The following is a 21039-nucleotide window of genomic DNA, read 5'->3' on the forward strand; positions in this document are numbered from 1 at the left end:
CGATGTGTCATCTATCTAAATATTATTCTATATGTCTCGATCTCTTATACATATAATATAAATGTTATTTTACAAAAAAGTTAGAATTATTTACGAAAAAAAAAATTATAATACTAAATTGAACAATAATTTCTTGAAATATAAAACTTCAAACAGATTCTCCTTCTCGTAATTTAGGATAACGTTTTTAATATTTATTGCCGATCGGTATTTGACTTGCATTCCTTAATAACGCGATAGGTTTTGTCATTGCCAGGCTGGCAATGACAAAAAAATATTAGCCTCGTAAATTTCCAGAATCGCGTAACGTCATCTGGCACGTAAAATCGATTCGTCGTCTGCATTCGTATAGCGCACCGAATGACGACCATTGTCATTAATGTCGCCATTTGCCACAAAAGTTCCTTCTCCCCCGTTATCTTTTTATCCAACTATTATTCGAAGTTCAAGTATCTTAATAATTAATTTTTCACTATACTCTTGCAATTATAATCGACAAATTATGGGATTATATCATTCTCGAACTTTCGAATTTGTCAAGAATGCAAACCCTTACCGAAATAAAGATAACGATAAAATAAAATATTCTTACGTTATAATATTAATAGAGTTTTAAGCAATTTTAAGCGCGTTTTTTCAGAGATTTTTTTTTTCCGATCACTGTATTCGCATGAAAATTATTTATTCCGTTAATTTAAAATATGTTTATGATGTGATTCGACATAACGCTTCTTTATTAAATGCATGTCGAAAGAGATCGATAAAATTGATATATAATTCTATCATATAAATAAATAAATGACAAGTTCTCCTTTAAAAAAATTAAAATTAAATTTTTTCAATTTCTGCTGTTTGCGCAGTTTGCCAACGGTTTAAAAAAGCTACGATTGGTCAGAGAGAATGTTAAAATAAAAGAATATATATATTTCATTTTTTTCCTTTTTATCCTCGATTCGTCGAGTTAGAATAACTATGCTCACCGCATTCGCGTATTTGCGCATATATGCGCACATATACACAGCGCGCACACTTGTATGTAAAGAGAAATAAGCATTATTTATATATACGCAAATGTATTTATCATATATTATTTTCAAAGATTTATTTATAATAATAAATGTATCGAGATAATAAAAATATATAAAACGCACAATTTAACTATGTGATAAAAGTATCGGAAAAGCGATCATTTCTTTCCATCATCCATCCTAATCTAACCCTTTAATCTACGTAATATGAAATTATCCCACGAGACACCGAGAAACAAACGATGAGGGTATTAATAGAAAAGCACGACAGATATCTCGATCGCGTGTCATGCGAGATAGAAAGAGAAAGAGAGAGAGAGAGAGAGAGCGAGAGAGAAGAAAAGAGATATAATTACCGCTGTCGCCGTCTGACAAGCCCGCCGCGATCAAGGGCAGAGCTTAAAAGCCACCGAATGGAAGAACCGGCCACCGCGCGGAAGGCTGATAGATTAATCGCGAGCACAAAGAGCCGCCGAACAAAATCCATTAGCGCGGTCCATCTCGTTTCACCTACAAGAATACGACGCCACCGGCATGGTGGCATCGAGAGGATCGTCGCATGAACACGCGGGTCAAAACCTTTCCGGACCTCCCCTTTTAGACCGTCGCCGTCGTTTACATGTAATAGGGAAAACTGCGAGAGATGACCCGGCAATACGAAGGTAATTCTCATCGAGAGGAAGGTTTCGCGAGACCCTTCTTCCTTGGTTATCCAGCCAGAAATCATAAAAAGCGCGCAAACCAATTAAATCTTCTCATATGGCAAGAAATATTCATTTAATGTTTGTCCCTTTATAAGTATGTTTCTATAAAGAATATGAATTTCTTGCAAAGACGATTAGAGCCGATTGAAAAGAAACAAAAAAAAAAAAAAAAAAAAAAAATTATTGTGAAAGAATTAAAAAACTAATAATATTTAAATCCTAGAATAGATAAATATATTTTATCAGTTCTCAGTTCAGTTTATTAAAATAATAGCCGTAAAAGGAAGAGCTGCAACAAACGTTTCTCGATCGATTCTCTCTCTTGCTCGAAAATCCTACGATATGTCAATCGGAAAAGTAATTAAATGAATTCGAAATTTCAATCGCGCGAGAGAGTATATTTTCTCGCTTCTCTGAAATATCCCTTTCCGAGATGAGTATTTTTTGCCTGTTAATCAAGATCGAAAACGCATTTTATTGCATTCGATACATTGGTTGTACGCGTTATTTTCAATTCGCCTGCAAATCTCGTATTAAATCCGCGAACGTACGAATGCACGTCTAATCAAGAACGAATCCGGATAGGATTGAATATCTCGTAATCAATGTTTTTGCATTCGCGAATCGTATAGCGTACCCAATTTTCGACCGATGCATTATTTATGGCCTACGCTTTTTCGTCATCATAAATAACCAATTAAGCGATTAATGGCAAACACGACGGACGGTCACGGAGTGGTCACCACTTGAGCGGATAATCGCACTTTTATCCGCTTATCTTCTCCTAGACTGCACGGTTTCTCGTAAAACATTCTTCGGCGAACGATTTTAAATGCAACCGCGTTATACGTAAGTTCTCCTTGAGGTAATTTAAGCCGGCGTATTAACGCTGCGATCAGATCGCAATCGCATAATCGCGATTTAACTCGCTCCCGCGGCACGCGCGCCCGATGTGCACGCGAGTTGTGAAGTTTAAGTGCGATAACGGTGTGAAATGTTATTTTTAGCGAGCAAATTAGTGAAGTATTCAAAGAGTAAAGAGTTTTGCGAAAACGTGAGAGAGAGAGAGAGAGAGCGTAAGAATCGCAATAAAAATGTCATTAAAAGAATAATGCAACATTTATAATTGAAACTGCGATCGTGTTTCGTTCAAATGGATTTTTTTTTTTTTTTTATCTCGGCTAAATTATATTAATAAATGTGATAAGTATAGTAACGGAAAAAAGACGAAAAAACATGGGACGCGTATGGAGAAAATAAATTGTCTTTTCGATGCACAAAATTCGAAATAAATTTCGCGCGAACGAAGAAGATTAAAAAGTGATATTGGCAGATTTCACGGGATAGAAGCGAAAACGGTAGAGACATTCGCGAAGCCTCGCGAATTTTGGAATATGGAAAATCGAAACGATTTTATAACCCATGCACGGGCATTATTTCTGGGTTGAACAGGGGGGGGGGGAGAAGAGAGAAGAGAGAGAACGGAACAGTCCGAGACAGACGGACAGAATAAAGGGCGAGAGAAGGGAGAGAGAGAGAGAGAGAGAGAAAAAGACCGATATCGAGCGCCGTGGAATTTTACGAACGAGCGATCGCAGCTGACGTGAGAAGTGCCGAGGAACTATGCGAAAGGGAAATTCCATCGGAGTAGACAAGGGGTAAGGGATGGAGAGAGGGGACGGGATTGAAAGGGTCGACGAGGGAAGGTAGAAGAGAATATGTTGAGAGCGGTGCTGGAAGAGTAAATAAGTGGGCGCCTCCAGCGCGGCTTTTATTGCAAAATTCATGCGAGCGAAGGGCAGGCAACGAGAGCACACGCAATTGCGTCTAAAAATCTATAACACACGCGCGCGTGTTTAATCTGCGGAGAAGAATCTTCTTCCGAGCGCGCGTGTAAGGGAACGGAAAAATTATATGTCGGCGATACGTAAAAGGCCATTATCTCTCTCGAGACGTCATGGGTACGCATATGTGGAGGAAAAATATTCAAAATTAATGCATAAAATATAACGCGTGCAAGCCAATCAGCTGTTTATAGTTTATATAATTAGCTAATTATCGCTAATTATCCAAGCAATAAAGCATAAAGCTTGATAATGGTATAAGGTAAAGAGAATATACAATAGTTTTTTTAATGATTTGTTTAAAAACCGAATTTAATTTTACACTAATTGAATTTTATTTAATCATCATATCACTCTGCTCAAGTTATCTCATCCGATTGGCCAATTCGATTATATCGACGATATGAGCGATAAGATTAAAATGAGAATATCGACTTAGTTAGAGAAGAGTTAGAACGTTGCGAATCTGAGCGGCGTATTAGGAGTAAATATTTTGGCAGGCGAACAGATTAGCTTCTGCAAATTATTTAGCGGCATCGGCGTAGCTCGTCTACGGGGAATAATCGGCGAGCATGCAGCCGTACGTGGATAATTCCATAGGAGGATTAACGTGGCGTACGCAGCGATGCAGCGGTGCGTGCACCCGCGCATTCCGCCCCCTTAGATTTCAATTCCGACACGCGATTGATACAGTTCGCGTAATACATAATTGGATTGTCGCGAGTAACGCCGTTAATCAAAAAGTGACATCACTTTTCCCGCTTTAGAAAATCCCCACGGTCGTCGTATTTTTCTTAATCGCAGAAATATATATATGATTTATAACGTTTAATAAAATTATTCTTATCTCTCTTTTGATTGTAATAATGTTGAGAGATAAATAATGAAATACACATGTACTCTTCATTATTTAACGTATTATTAAAAATACCAATATTAAAACGATGAATAAACGTTACGATATCTATCGTTATGTAACGCGACATGTTTTTTTAAACACCGGACTGAATCGCGTGGACAAAACGCTCGTTGAGTTATTGAAATTGTTATTTGTCATCGCTGCGCTTTATTCCTTCCTTTTGCTTCTGGCACGCTCGATGAAGCCTCGTCGTTCCCTTCCATGCACATAATAATTCAACGAGCGCGAAGCATTCATTACGCATTGCATGCATTATGAGGCTGTCGATCAAAGGCAGATATATCTAGATGGCTAAACATCGAGCAATGAGGGTGCCTCGCAAATTAACTCAAGAATGATGAAATCATTCCAGGCAATAAATATCCTTAAGCATTTTTAGCAGCGGTATCGAGTCAAATTATAATGCATTTTTTCTATAATTATACTTTTATTTCATTCATATTTTCTTATCTGCTATTTATGTTTATAGCCGTCTCTCCTCTACTTCTCCTGTATTCTGTACAATTATACGGAATAAATATGAATATATATGAATATATATGAAAATATATCTACATTATTAAGAAGAAAAATATACGGCAGTTTTCATCGCGTATTTTAAATTGAATATTCTTTCCGAGCATTTTATGCGCCAACAATGAGCGAAATTAATTTACTGTTTCGCTTATTTTTTTCATACCGACCCTCCATCTCCTCGACTTTGATCAACACTCAGTACGGTTTCACCCGAATGTCGATCAAAAGAGGCTGTCTCTCACTCCTCGCACCGTCAATTTCCGTTCACAATGCGCTGTAGCGAACTTTTGACTGCGGTCATGAAAAGGGGAGCCGAAGCCAAGCGAAGAAAGGTTGTAGAAACTCGCGAACGTCGGCAACGTCGACGTGCAGATGAGGCGGCGAACAAAAAAAAAAAAAAAAAGAGAGAGAGAGAGAGAGAGAAAGAAAAAGGTTCGCAGAAGTGGTTCTCGGCGAATCAAAGATCCCCCCTTCGTGCTTTTCAACCCGGCCCAGTATGTACTCTCGTCACGGGATTGTACGCGTATATAACGATATTCAAAGATGTTAGACGTATCCATATTTCTCTTTCTCTCTCTTGATAATGTTTAATAGAAAGTTTTATTCCATCAAATAAACAAGTTGCAAAGAGCGAGGTAAACGTTAGTATCTTAATCGAGAATGCCTCTCCTTTGCAAAGTATCGATTTCACCGCACCGCGTTTCTGTCGCTCTACATTCATATTCGAAGCAAGATATAGCCGGATGATGCCATCATGCCTGCAATCTACAAACTCAGACATGCCGAACATACTCAAGCCGAAATAGATTGCGTAGACTCTGTTCCATCTATATGGTATATACCTATCCACTGTTTATATATGTTTTGAAAATATATTTAATTTTTTACTGGGATTGTGGCACAATAGAATCATTCGTATAAAAATCTCATTCAACTCTTATACATATGCGCTCTTTCATATTTTTTTAAATTTAATTTCCGTCGCTTTTGAAACACATGAATTAATTTTTTTTCTTTATAAAAAAAAATATATATATATTTTTTGTTGCATTAAAATGTAAAATGTATTTAATTTTAGGATTAATTTGGCGCGTTTTTTTAAATAAAATTCGCGTACATGTCAATCAGACACTGTTGAGGCAGAGTATATATGTTTTTCTCTTTTTGCCAAGGTCTAAAATTTACCTATCATTTTCCGCTTTCCCGGCTTGCCAAAGGGAGATTATATCGAAGCCCAAGCCAAGCCGAGCTATCAAGTTCTCCGCCGAAAGGAAAGATAAATAAGACAGATCCTTCTTATTCTTTCTCTTGATTGCGGCATAAGCAAACTTCTTTAAACTTTCCGACTCTGAGAAAAAGTATAGTAAAAGCGGAAAGCGAAAGAGAACGAATCTGCGCGGACGAGAGCGTCGTTGAAAGTTCACAGAAAAACAGAAAGAGAGAGAGAGAGAGAGAGAGAGAGAGAGAGAGAAGGAGGAGAGACAGATTGGATTGGCATTGCAATTTCCATTCTAAAACCCTGTGGGTCTATACACATCAAGAGTCGATCAAAAAGGCTAAGTCTAAGAAAATTGAATGTCTAGAAAACAAAATAATGTCACAGATTCGTTAAATATGACAAAAAATTCACAGCAATTATTGTTACATTTCTAAAAAAAAATTATGATAACATTACTAGAAAAAACATTATTTAAAAACTAATTAATTACATCGTTAGTATCTACATTTCTTGTCGTTTTTCAATTTTTTAAAGTGTATGCAGATTCAGAGTTGCCGTATCTTTTCTCGGCTCTGTTAAAGCGAGATTATAATTTTGCAAGGGAAAGCTACTTTAACCGCACTTTGGCCAGACAAAAAAGAATGCACACCTTCCCATCGAACTAAAATATTGTATTAAAATCGTCCAAGGTCAGGAAGCTCGCCAAGACAGACACGTGTAAAGTTCACGGTTGCGGTCTCGCACTTGGAGGTAATTGAGATTCGATTGTATCGAGAGAAACCAGTGACGAAACTCGACGACCGATCAGACGCTACGGACGTCTCGAAAGCTTCTCTATTGTGTCGTGATTGTCCGACAATTTGGTACCTTTCGCGTTAAAATTGAGAGAGAGAGAGAGAGAGAGAGAGAGAGAGAGAAAACCGTTTGCACCTACTTCGAAGGTAAAATCGAAGTGAGGAGTAAACTCTTCGAGTTGGACGGGCGCTCCGTTCGAGAGAAACGAGTTAAGTAGTAATGCTCGACGATTGATCGAACGGTTGGCCTCGAGCGTCATCCGCGATGACACTTGGCCCGAGCACTCGATGCAAGGACCGGGTAACTCTATTCACAACAGAATACGAACGATCGACTAAATGAGGTCGGTATCTTTTCTTATTCTCGAACATTAGAGCTATCGGCAAAGCAAATTAAATCCTCGAAAGTAGACTTTATCGAAAAATTATACTGCATTTATTTTATAATTTTTGAGAAGACACAAATAAAAAATGATGTTTTTTTTTGTTAACGCTGAGATATTAATTATCGTCGTAGAAAAAAATAATATTATTTAGGATACTATTAATATCCATTAAAAAAATGATTAAAAAAAAAAAAATAGTAGATATCAGATTTTTTAATAAAAATTAATAAAATTATATAAATAAATTAATAAACTAAAATTAATAAATAGAACATTTGTTTACAATTATGAGACAATATACTCTTGCGCTTTAACACGCCTTTTTTTATGTACAATGTAGTGTATTTTAATGCGCGTTTCTTATTGTTATTATATTCAAAAGTTCGCGGCACACAATGCGAGGTCGGAGAACAATGCCGGGTGCAGGCGAGCGGTCTCAAAAGAACGGCGCTGCGTTTGGCCTCATTGTCGCGGTGTCACGCGACTATTGTTGAATGGCCCAGGTTGTAGTCGCGTCTCTGATGAAGTTTCTTGCCCGCAATAGATTTTGCCGGCGTTCCCGCCTATATCTCAGCTTGACTACTGAAATGAATTTCTATCCGATTCTTAAACAGAGATTACATCTCAACATCGAAGTAATTCGTTGTTCAAGGTTCGCTCCTTCTCCCTTTCTCCTCGTTCGCCCACGTCACGGAGAGCGCATCTTTGCAATTATACAAAACATTAATCGACGAATGATCAATTTTAGATTGATGTTTATAACTTTATTTCACTAGAAAATTTTCAAAGTTTAAACCAACAGATTAGATATCATTCAAATTTCCTCTTTTTAAACGCTAACGTTATTTTAAATAGATAGTTTTTAATAAAAATATCAGATCACAGATTTTAAGTATTTTGCGTTTCGAGTATTTACGATTTTTCTTTTAATTTCTTTATAATATACGATATGAATAATTACAAGCAAGAAAATATACGTTTCAATTATCAACGATTATTAAAAGCATTTCTCGGGATCTCGAAAAAAAAATTTCAATAAACAACAAAACTTTTGCAAACTATATTTCTACTCGTTGATATAAATTCGTAAATAAAAGTATCACGATGTACGGAGAGCGCGCATTTCTGTAACTAACATTGACGCGCGGTCAGATTTCTCATTAACGGGACTAATTGATATTTGGCTGGCGTGCTGACCAGAGGCATGCGGTATGCGTTTACCTGTCGCCAGCGCCGCTTGTCCACGGTTACCCGCGTATTGTAATCCTCTCCTATGGAGAGAGGAGAGCTTCCTGCAGAAGCATTCCTGCGGGGGTTCAATTAGAGGGTTCAGCTCGTTACACGTGGACGCAGCAGAGGCGAAAATCAAACCCAAGGCGTCGCCGGTCCCGTCGTAAATTACTACGTTATTCGTTATAATTACACGACGTCTCTCGCCGACTGTTCGCGAGACCGTGAATATCGACCGTGAAAACGACGGTGGTTTGAGCAAGCCGCGAAAATAAAATCACTTCTCGTTATGATTTTCAGAGTTGAGGATAAAACGCGAAAGTTTTTCCTCCCCCCCCCAAACTTTTCCCGCTTCTTTCTCGTAAACTTCTTTCTTTCTCCAGTCTGCGCAAAGTTTGAACCAGCAACGATCTCAGAAGAGCGCGAGAAAATTGAGAGGAAATGAAAAAATTACTTCGGTACATTTTATTATCTACTTTATAAAAAATAACATTTTGTTATTTGCGCTTAATACTGATACTGACATTAATGAATATCGTTTAAGGCACGTGATTTAATTTCTCGCAACGACAAATTATAGAAATTTTTCGCGGGGATCCCCAGATGTTTTTTGCATTACTATTTCTACAATTACATTTTCTCGATTTTTTAAATTTTGCACAATGAAGAAAGGAACGATTTTGTTATTCATTATTTTATCATTTAGGATAAGACGAATAAAAAAAGAGGTACCGAATAGTTACCGACGCTTCGGTCAATCATTGATCTAGTAGTCAAAGTTGTCATATTCGATTAATGGCAGCATAGGTGACGGGAGAGCAATCTGGAAAGTTCGACGGGCGCCGGGCTTTCGAGCTTAATCTACGGCCGAGAGTCAAATATTGGACTTTCGCGTGCGCCAGGAACAGCGAGGTTTATTGAATTCCGTATTGTTTACACCGCGCGCGAGTCCGCGGACGTCGTTTAATTGGCGTTTGTCACGTCGCGGAAAATTGCCGTTCGCGTGAGCCATAGGTACCGCGAGTTTTGAGACTCGCGGCGCCGGCGTGACGAAGAAATTTAATTTACCGCGAATTTCCTAAAGTATGGATCGAATGAATTAGATAGATTGCGACAAAACACTGTCAAAATAGTTGGATACTTTTTTTTTTTTTTTTTTTTTTTTTTTTTTTCTCGAAATTCGTTGCTCTCTGCCGTAACTGCAATTTCTTCAAGAGTGACGTAATAATCGCAATTATATTACGGCGATTCGAAAACAATGGGGCTCTGATAATAATTATACTTCTTTGAGATAAATGAATTGGATTAATTATTTCAACAGTGTATAAATTCTTTTTTTTTTTTTTTTAATAAAAATGAATTTCTATCTATTTCTGTATATTTGTCGTTTCAAAAAAAAAATCTCACACTTATAATAACAGATTTCAAGATTTTCACGTTGATTAAATTGATTAGCATTAGCGTTTCGGGTTTTTATTGATGGTATACGATTAATATCGTAATAAATACCTCTCTTTAAACGAAGATAAGTTTTCTTATCCATGGTAAAGTTTTATACATGCTACTTTCCTGCCAAATGCCCGATTCAGATGTAATTTTAATAGATCCGGCGTGTCGTCGTCGACGAGATATCGATCGTCCTGCGTCGCATCGGTGAGGATTAGGAAAAATATCCCGGGGAATGCGCAGGGAGAAACAGACGATCGCAGGAAAGTGGCCTCGTCGCCGGAAACGAGGAAGCCGAAGGAAAGACGGAGAATAAATGCGCGACGCGAGCTACACAGAGAACGACAATCCCGGAAATGCCTTTGCAAATCAGAGCGATGCCCACCCACGCTGATGCGCGCGTCGGTTCAAAAGAACCGTCCGTCTTTTCCCACCTCTCTCCATCTCTTTTTTTTTTTTCCCCATCTTCCTCTGTCGTATTTGTTTGGTCCTCCGGTTTTCCCGCGCTCCATCCTTCTCTTTCTCCTAGGCCGTGCAATCCCATCGTCGCTGCTGACTCGCGTTTTCTAGAAGGGAAAGGGAGAGGAGATAGGGGGAGGGAACGCGGTAACGCGGGAAAATCCTTTGAGGAACGTCTTCGGTCCTCGTACGGCGCGATACTACTTGCAAAGTAGAGCGTGTATAAAATATATATGTAAGAAAAGAAAGGAGGTCGTGTAATTTCAAGAAAGGAAGATTCCGGACGGGCTCGTTACGCGAAAGAAAATGCGATGCATATTGAAGACAAAGATGAAGAGAGGAAAGGGAGAGAGAGGAAAGATTGATTTTCAAATTCGATTTAATTACGAGCCTCGCACGTGTACCTTTTATTCACGACGAATATATATATATATATATATATGATTTCTATTGTCTCATGCGAGGGGATGAATTTGATCGGAAGAAGAAAAGACTCCTTGCACGGAATCCATCGTAATGTCGCGGCGACATTTCGTATCTGATCGCGTGTATCGCTATATAAAAAAGAATTGCTGATCCTTCGGGAATAGCAAAAGTCAGCAGAAAGAAAAGAACGAATTTGTTCCAATTATATGAAACCGTATAAAGAAGAATTATTCTAAACATTTAATAGTATAGTAATTATGCTCAATTGTTCATAAGTATTTCAAAAATTATTTTTACTTTCACAGAAGGGCTTCTATATCATACCATATATTTTTTTGAAAATAACGATGACACATCCACTATGTACATCTTTAAATAAATATACATAGTTTGCAAAAGTTACTTATCCTAAAATTTTTACTTCGCTATATATGAAATTTTAATTATATATTGTATCTTCGATTGATTGCGTATTAAAATTAAAACAATATATAATCGCTTGAGAGACTATGTTATTTGTCAATTCTATAAAATATTGCTGGATGAAAGACAAACATACATTTAGATTATCTTGTTCTATTTGAAGCAAAATTGCATTCAATTCGACATGTTCGTGTTAGAAAGATTGCTATAAAAAAAAAAAAAAAAAAAAAAAAAAAAAAAAAGTGAATAACAACTAACCGCGTTAAAACGCGGACATCTATTTTGTTTACCGTTGCAATCGATAAAACGCATTAAAAAAGCGCCTTATCGTTCGCGAACACCGCGGTGGATAGACGACCATCCATTCGCCGACGACGCCATCATCGCGGCGGCTGGTTACGGTACAGAAAATCCAGTAACGAAGTCGTTTCTTCGCGGATTACGGAGCGGATACGCTTCGGTGCCTTTTGTGCGAAAGGAAATGAAAGGAAAGAGAGGAAAGAGAAGAAAGGGAGAAGACGGAACGACGAGAAGAAGGGTCTACCGGGTCGCGTGGATTTTACTTATTTCTCACAGTCAATGAAGCTCTCTTTCTTTCTCTTTCCTTCTTTTCTCGGTCCGCGAATTATGTTTTCAAGTGGCCATTTATCGATTCACAACCGACGAAAAAGCGTCGCGCGATTCCCCTCGATCGTTGTGTGTATCTGTGCCGTTTGAAAATAATGTTCTTTGAGGATTATTCCGTCACGTCGAGCATCGCGTAACGCGACGACATACGGACGAATGACGAGGGTATTAAATTAAATGGAGGGTCGTAATTTGTCCTGCCGCGCGCAGACAAAGCGAATAGACATTGTTTGAAGCGAGATTATAAGCGGCGACGCGCCATTAAATTGTTAATGAGGATTTTCGCATAAGGCGGAATATGTGTAAAGCCTGAGACTCTCTCTCTCTCTCTCTCTCTCTCGTCCTGTAAATCCTGCGAAAATTGTTACGATACACATACCCCGAAAGATCCGCACGCCTGTTTCAGGGTCTATCTTATGCTACGCTTCATGTAACATAGTGGCAAAAAGGCGTTTTCGCGCTGTTAGCGAAGGCACGTACGATCCTTTCAAGCACGTACACGTCGTGACACTCGCATGATTGCGCACGAAAACCACGATGTAATTATATAAAAATTCTTCAAAGATAATGTCGCGCAACATTCTGAGAGAGCGCGAAAAATCCATATTACGAGATTCACTAAGGTTGGTTAAAGTTAAGAAACTAATTAAAATATAAATAAACTTGTATTTGAAGAAAATACAAAATACTTTTATAAATATATTATTACCGAAATAAAATGAATCCAAAGGGCGATAATACTCTATTTAAGAGACAAAGTTCCTAGTTTGAGTAACGAAGCTAAAAAATATGACCCAATTTCGAAATAAGTCGTCTCGACTTTTCGACGCGACTTTCAACTCTTGAAGTCTGCTCTCGTAACTGGCAAAGAAGAAAGTATCACGTCCGAATTATGTCTTAAAATGTCAAGAGAACGAGACGCGCAATCTGTCTGAAAAGCCCGCATTGGGACAAGCTAGGATTTTTGAGACTTGTAAAAAATGTATCGTAAGTTCTCTACTACCGACACGGAATACAAAATGTAACTTGGTATACTGAAAGCTTTCTGTGGATACGCTTACATAAAAGAACTCATAAAACTCTAATCGCAAGAAACAATCGAAAATCTCATGCGAATTTATATGCGAGCTATTCGAATTTATTCAACGTTAGATTTACTTCGCAAATATATTGTATTTTATTGCGCTTTATTATTTCTTTGAATGCAGCCTCAATTTCACAACGCTTTGTTAATGTAAGTGTAAGTTATCTTAATTTTCATGCATAGAACTTTGCTTAATATGACATTTTTTTAAATTTCGCATTCTAGACATGTTTAAGAAATCGTCTTAGAAATACACAAAATTATATCACACAGGATACTTCAGGTTAGGTCAACACGCCCCGATTGCAAGCTATATCCCGTCCATGTCTTCTCGATTCAATTCCTCGGAACACGCACAAGGTGAAAATATCATGTCAGGATTACGTCTGAAAAACGTCAGATGCACGGTGCTTACTCGAGAAGAAGCTGTAGACGCGTCTCGCGCTAGGGACGGATATGAATTTCTGGAAAGGTTTGCTTAAGCAAATTGCGAAATGTAGTCTGCTAACGGATGGGAAGAGAGAAGAGATTCAAGACAAGTTCCGGAATATTGTACGCCTTCGTTTCACAGATATTCGGACCACCGTCCGTCCCCTGCTTGACGTTCTCGCGGCTGGGAAACCTTCACCGGTAACAAGAGAAAAACGAATTTTTGGCGGAAACGTCGGCCGCGAATGAAATATTGCCGCTTGAGTTGAATGGAATGTTTGTCCGGAGAATCGTGATTAGCTTCTTGGAAATATTTGTTGAATCTCGAAAATTTAGAAAAGCGAGTCTAGAAATGTATTAAAACATGTGCTAATAAATTAAATGGAAAGAAAATATTTTTTACGACACCTGCTTATTTTTTTCAAACAATATACGATCGAGATTTTGTTTAACATCTCGTTTGATATTTCTTTAATGATTTATTCGCAAAACTTTTATCATAAATTTGACGGAAATACATTTACTTCTCAATAAAGTCTTCGATAAATCATAACGAAAATTGTACTCGTACACGCAATTTCTCTCTCTCTCTCTCTGAAAATCAAACAAGCGCTAATAAATTGCGACTGAATACGAAATGCCTTGCCAATAATGTTATTCGCGTAAACGAATAGTCAGTTACGCGAAACGATTGTTGCCGTCAACGGATTACGAAGCAAAACACGGTTTCACCGGGGCATAATTTTCTAAATGTACTCTCTACTAACTCGCTAAAATGATACTCCGGCGTTTGATGTTTTCCGCGATCCGCGATGAATTATAAACGAGATACGCTCGCGGTAACGAACATCGAAATAAATACATGTTAATCGGTGTAAATCTGTCCGCGCGCAACTATAGCGGGATATCAATAGTATAGCCGCTATCATAAATACGACCTTTTGACGTTTGAGCGCTCAGCTGTCAATGCGATCATCGATATGCAACTCTCGCTCGCTGTAAACTGCGCCGCTCGCGCGAGATTACGTTATACTTCTGATTATGACGCCGACGAGCGTCATTCTCGAAATGGAAACCAATTGATTTGTCAATTATATCTACAATAATCCCATTATGCTTTTGCATAAATCAAATTGTCAGAGTTAAAAGTATCAGCTATAATCGAATTGTGAAAAGATATTCTGCGAGTTAGAAAAATTATTTCAAAAAACATATAGAAAGACATAATTATGTCGAAATTTATATCGGCGCATACGTATATCAAATGCTATATGGTATATTAGAATTTAAAAGAAATAGTTGGATTATTCGCGTACTCGCGTGTGTTGAAATTAGTACGCGCTCTGCAAAGGAAAACTTCATCTTGCTTACGTTTATAAATGCACGGATGGATGAGGCAACTTTACACCAGGATTCGCGACGAAACAGTCTCAAAGCAAGTTTTCGCCGCTCTAAGTAACTATTCCCCTCCGGAAGCGCGCCGGCAACAACAAGGCATTATCGAAATTCCATACTTAACGACGACGACGACGACGACGACGACGACCATGGCACGGAATTAAAGCGAATTTAACGAGCATCCTTGACTGGCAATTAAGTGCAATTGGTCTCCGCCATCGTACGCGACTAATCTGTCCGAGATGCAGGATTAGACGAACGTATGTACGTTCGGAGAATTGTGTGGAATTGCGCGCGTAGAATTTTCGGCGCGGGCGCTGGTACAAATTCAATTTACGACTCGAATTCGAAAATCGTCGCTGTCGTCGTCGCTGCTGCTGCTGCTGCTGCTGCTGCTGCTGCTGCTCATTTTGCGTAACTCCATTTATCTTTCATCGTGTGTAACTGACGTATCGAGGTCGTAGATTCGAGCAAATTATCACACGACGTATTCATTTTCGTTCGATTAGTCTTTCTGGATTGATGCAACGTGCGATTTTTCCAACTCCCATCGTCACATTCACTTACGGAAATATCGATATTGTGCCAAATGTTTTGATTTTCAACGATATATTGACAAGAGCCAAATTAATATCGCTATGATAATTATCTCCTAAACGAATTATTCAAATTTAAACCGGAAATTTTTTTAAACTGCGATACCTTTGTTACTGCGAATATGGAAAAATTTAGAGAGACGAAGAGTGTGTATCGCGGAGGTAATATAAGTCGAGGTAGATATTTGCGGTAGAAAACTCCGCGATTTTCCCGATCCTTTTCAAACGAGTAACGAACGGAACTAAGCGCGACAAAAATTTAACGCAGTTTGTGTAAAAAATTAAAAACAACGATTCATCGAGTCGGGAAAAATCGGCCATAACGGCAAAAACTGAACAGAAAAAAGACACGTTGTTGTTTATTACCGCTACGCGCGAAAGTTCAGTCGCATTATCAGAAGCGTTTGCTCATGACAAGTTGCGCGTCGCGAAGAGATGTCTCGTACAAACGAGACAAACTAGATTTTATCACCGGCGCGTGTACTACGATAAAAATTTCGGCACGGAGAAACTCGTTCGTCACGCGAAGCCATAAATAATCGATGAACGAGATCACGAACAAAATGTGCTTCGATTCAGCACTTTTCCCTCCCTCGCTCGATTCTATTCCGGCTATAGAATAACGCCAATTTTTCGATACGCGAGGTGATGGCCGGTTAATTAAATTAGCACAGTGAGAGGTCGATGCTGTATTCCGTTGTTCATATATTCAACTGTGTAACGAGCATAAACATATCATCCAAATTCATTGCGTTTTTGTTTGCAGAATTTTTTCATACACTACGCTTCGAATGGAAACGAAGCTCAAAGCGAGAACATCGTACAAAATGATATAAATTGAATTTCAATGGTAAAGTGAACTAATTAATTATCACGTAGTTCGAAATTTAAGTTAATTGGGTAAATCTTTGAAAATAATTTTCCGCTATATATCTTTACCCTAAATGAGCGTTTAATGATATTTTTATGTAAAAAATATTAGAAAAACTTTTGTAAACACGATTTATATTTTTTCACTATTTAAATTTAATCATGTAAATGCGTAGTTTTATAAATATCGAGTTAACGGATGACGTAAATTAAAGCATAATTATTATCATGTCGTGTTATTACGTTAAATAGATTTTTAACGATATTCTTGTAACGAAGCGAATCTCGCTAAGTAGCGAAATCAATGCTCCTTTGCATCTCGATTATAAACCATCGCAAGTATACAATGTCGGAAATTACTGCCACGAACAGCTAAGCAGCGGAGAATGGCGGCCGGTTGCTCTGTAATTAGGCGAACACGAGAAGAGATTTGAATTGTAGACCGCGCTTCCGCTTATCAAATGCGCCAGGGACGGCATGAGCGAACGTAGTGATTATCGTAAAAACGGCGACTAATAGATTGTTAAAGAATAATTTCTAATCAAACGATCTCTATTTACAGAATTAATTGTCACAAATAAATCGACGATTCCTGTGTAAACCACAGGATCTTTCGTAAATTCCAAAAAATTCTGATCTTTCTAATTAATCAACAATCTTCATCGTATCATTGCAAAAATTTTTAAGAACGAAATATATGATACGGCGGCAAACGATGTTTTTATTATACCGCGCGTGGTATGGAAGAGTCCTCTTATTACAATGGCCAACCATTAAATCAGTAAAGTTCACAGACTCTCGCGAGGGACGACGAAAGTTCCGCGGCTAATGACGCGGTACTTTTAAAACGATCGGACTTAGCACGGGCCGTCTATGAAGTATTGGTATAAAATTTAGCCGCTCGTATATTCCGCGAAAACTTTCGCGAGCATAAATACTCCGTGCCAAGTACATGCCGAAGATAATTTTCAAGGGTAAAAGAAGCTATCGAAGAATCTAAATGAGGATATATTCAGTCCCATATTTCGATTTTTTTTTTTTTTTTTTTTTTTTTAATGCGAAAAAGGACATTGTGCCTTATTGTAAAAGTATTAAATGTCTACACCGTATATAGAAAAATATATTTTACAGAAAACAATACGTACGAAGAAGGAGAATGATGAAGAAAGAGTAAAAATGCAAAAAAAAAAAACGCGGACGTTTTTCAAAACGTAGACAAATGGAGCGGACTTACTTGAAAATCGAATTTGCCGAACTCTTGCTGGGCATCAATGTCGACGTTTCGCGGGACGATTATAGGACAGGTGGCGAGTGACACTCGGGCGTCCGGTAACTCGCTGTAATCCGGGGTGACGGAGGTCATGCTGCTGCGGTCGTATCTGAGCTCCTCGTTTAGGATGGCGGCTGCGGCGGCAGCGGGATGACCCGATGACGGCGACGATGACGACGGCGGTGCCTGGACCTGGCTAACGTAGTAAAGGCACAGCAAGAGCGACAGCACCACCACGCCGAGGACGAACACGCGGCCCGAGCCGCGCCGTAATATCTTGTACATGATTCAATCGACTCGATGCGACTCGCGTACTTCGTAAGCCCCGCACACGTAAATCACAGTGATTCATCTAGGAATGTAGCATCGGCAACGATGATCGACGAACGATCCTTGACTTCGTCTTTCGTCCACTTCACGGAACATCGCGGCAGAAGAGTGGCCTTGAACAGAAAGAAAAGATTTTTTAAATAACATTTTTTTTTCCGACGTTATAAAATTAAATAATTAATGATTGTCTTTGAATTTTGAATAAAATTTTGATATTAATACAATATATTTTGTATTAAAATAATTTTGTGGATGAATGCACGTGTTCTCGCGAATATGTAAATTCATGAGCTTGTAATGATAATGCATATAGCAAGCTTCATGCCGAAACACGGAAACGCCATGAATCGAAATCAAATTTTAAATAATAACTATGATCATTAATGATAATTAATTGCGATATCGCGTACCACCGGGCTCTTTATCGTTAACCGATCGAAATACAAATGTTTCAATCTCATCGAGATGAGAACATAAGGGAGATTTACATTGAATGAATTAATTTCATTAAATTCAATTATTCTATCGGGAAACATGAACGTGTATAATATCTTTAGCAATCATACAGGTTATTATAGAAGGGAATTGGAGAGAACGCTCATTTTACAATACATGTACATCATTCTTGGATGAAAACCGAAGTGAAAAGAATTCAAAAGTCATCATCTTGCTGCTGATATCGTCGGTCGCGTTATTCAGAATAGTGAGATACAAAATTACGGCTCGATACACGCTCACTTTATACGAAGATCCTAATAATCCGCGCACCTGGACTTTTTCCACGCAAAATATAACGTATAAATATACCATACGTATCTTTACTCGCGAATAGCCAGGGTTGGTCGAAATGCGATCGATCAACTCTCCGCTAACAATTTTCTCTCTCACTTTTCTACAGTTCCATCATTTGCCGGTAAATAGCCATCTGTCTTCGTACATACAGAATACAGCATTTTTATAGGCATGGATAAAGAGGACACGTTTAATGTTTAAACGTCGAGATAATATTTAATCCAACTATAATAAATAAAACTCTGATAAATTATTAAGTTGCCTTAATTATACACAATTCATTTTATTAATGATACAAGAAATAAGAAATAAATGATTCGACTCGAAAAAAAAAAAAAAAATGTAAAATACAAAGTTTTTTTTTTTTTTATTTTATAATAGCGCGCAACGTTACTTTTCCAATTATATTGCAAACAATGAACCGTCGTGAGAAATTCGCGAGTGTCTTTAATCAATCGCAGATCAAAATCAATCTCGAATCGCATCGATAAATGTTTTCCGAAATCGAGTAATAAAGTAAAAAAGTAAAGGATAAATAGATAGAGATTGAAACTGACTCGGTCAGCCAACTATAAACTCAAAAGCTCGTGAATCAGAAACACAACGTATTTCTTCGGAATCTTTTGTCGTGCGTTAAAACCTCCATCCCAATGTATTGTATAAGGTCACTTTTCACGCGATAATCGATCGCGGTTCTCGTATAATTCCACTAACATGCGGAGAGAAACCGGAGCGAGACAAGGGAAAGAGAGAAAGAGAGAGAGAGAGAGAGAGAGAGAGAGAGAGAGAGAGAGAGAAGAGAAAGGCGAAGAGAGCGAAGGGTTAGCTAAAAGGAAACGAGAGTTAGAGGGATTAGAGTTTAATTCGGTATTAACTCAACGCGAAAACAGGCGATGCGTATGCACGAGAGAATAAGAGACAGAAAGAGGGAGGAAACGCAACGACTTGATTCAAGCGCGAAACGCGATAGAAATTGCTCGTCCGAAAATTCATGAAGAGATTAAACCCGGCCAGCCAACGTCAACGTTATCGAAGCGCATATGAGCGGGTAACGAAATAATTTATAAAAGAAAATGAACAGTTATAGAAAATAGTGATAACTCAAGGATGAGTCTCTATGATCGACTATAACTGGCCGAATAAGTTAGTAAAAAAAAGTTACGAAAATATTTATTTTTTATTTATGATTATTAATTATATAGAATATAATTATTGGTACATTCATTAATACTCGTATGTGTTACCATTATTATATTAGCAAATGGAGTTGAGTGATAAATAAATCAATAAGAGAATAAAATTAATTACATTAATTCCCGTAGATAATGAAATTTTGAAACAAGTACTAAATTCATGCGACATATGCTCTAAATATTGTATATGCAGTGTCACAAAACGATGGAAATCGATTGGAGCGATTTACATTTGCGCGGTTGGAAACAATCCATATTATTGTAAAAGTCTAATTAAGTTGATATAAATATTATAAATTCTTGATATCGTAGCATATTGTCGCGCGATTGATTTCATTGAAATGATATAAGAATTAATATGACGAATCGCAAGTGTAACTGTCAAGCGCGAGTTCAAAAATTCAAACGATACATGCGAATTTCCAAGTATCCCCCCTTACGTCATTACTTCTCTTCGTGATGAAAAAGATCCCGAAGTTCCACGTCGGGTGCTTCAATTTTCTTCACGAGGACCCTAATAAAAAACGCAAGAGGAGATTGAGGAGACAAACGAGAGGGACACGAGAACGGCCGGATGCTCGTCAGGTGCCGGTTCTCCAACCATTCGACCGACGCCCCCGAACATAATCCCTTTGTCCGTTCACAACCAGGACGATGAAACGTGTCGAGGATGCGTTATCGTGTCTCGTTCGATACCCTCGCGATCGAGCGACGCATCGAGAAAAAAATAAAGACGCTCGAATCGAAATTTAATCAACGTGGCGCATAATTAATTCCCTCTCTCTCTCTCTCTCTCTCTCTCTCTTTCCTATTGTGATATAGATTTTATATAAAATATATTTGTGACATTTTGTATATTATGAGCATTCATTTTTTTTTCAATTTTATTAATAGCTGTATTTTTTTCTATTGTCAATTATAAAAATTGTTATCAATAAAATTTTCCCCACGCGAGTTCTGTCCGATTAATAAGATTAGCGTTGTATTGATCGAGGGTAGGCGATCGGCCAGACTCTAATTCAAGTGTTTTTAGAAGAAAGAGGTCTCTCGGAAGAA

The 21039-nt window shown here is 38.0% G+C and overlaps 1 protein-coding gene across 4 annotated transcripts in view; it reads right to left on the reverse strand.

Moving 5' to 3' along the window:
* Alpha-man-iib (alpha-Mannosidase class II b) overlaps positions 1-21039 on the reverse strand; it is a 119995-nt gene that overhangs the window by 46274 nt on the left and 52682 nt on the right. For 3 of the 4 annotated variants that reach the window (XM_070301793.1, XM_070301796.1, XM_070301794.1), the window contains one exon: positions 17633-18111. In XM_070301793.1, coding sequence (XP_070157894.1) covers positions 17633-17953 — 321 coding nt within the window. In that variant the 5' untranslated portion in view covers positions 17954-18111. Of the gene's footprint in view, positions 1-17632; positions 18112-20431; positions 20498-21039 lie in introns of all 4 variants that reach the window. The other variant, XM_070301795.1, reaches the window with a different exon arrangement.

The sequence above is a fragment of the Polyergus mexicanus genome, unplaced genomic scaffold, assembly GCF_030449975.1.
Source record: "Polyergus mexicanus isolate NDT 795.1 unplaced genomic scaffold, iyPolMexi1.0 SCAF_9, whole genome shotgun sequence".
Classification (NCBI taxonomy): domain Eukaryota; kingdom Metazoa; phylum Arthropoda; class Insecta; order Hymenoptera; family Formicidae; genus Polyergus; species Polyergus mexicanus.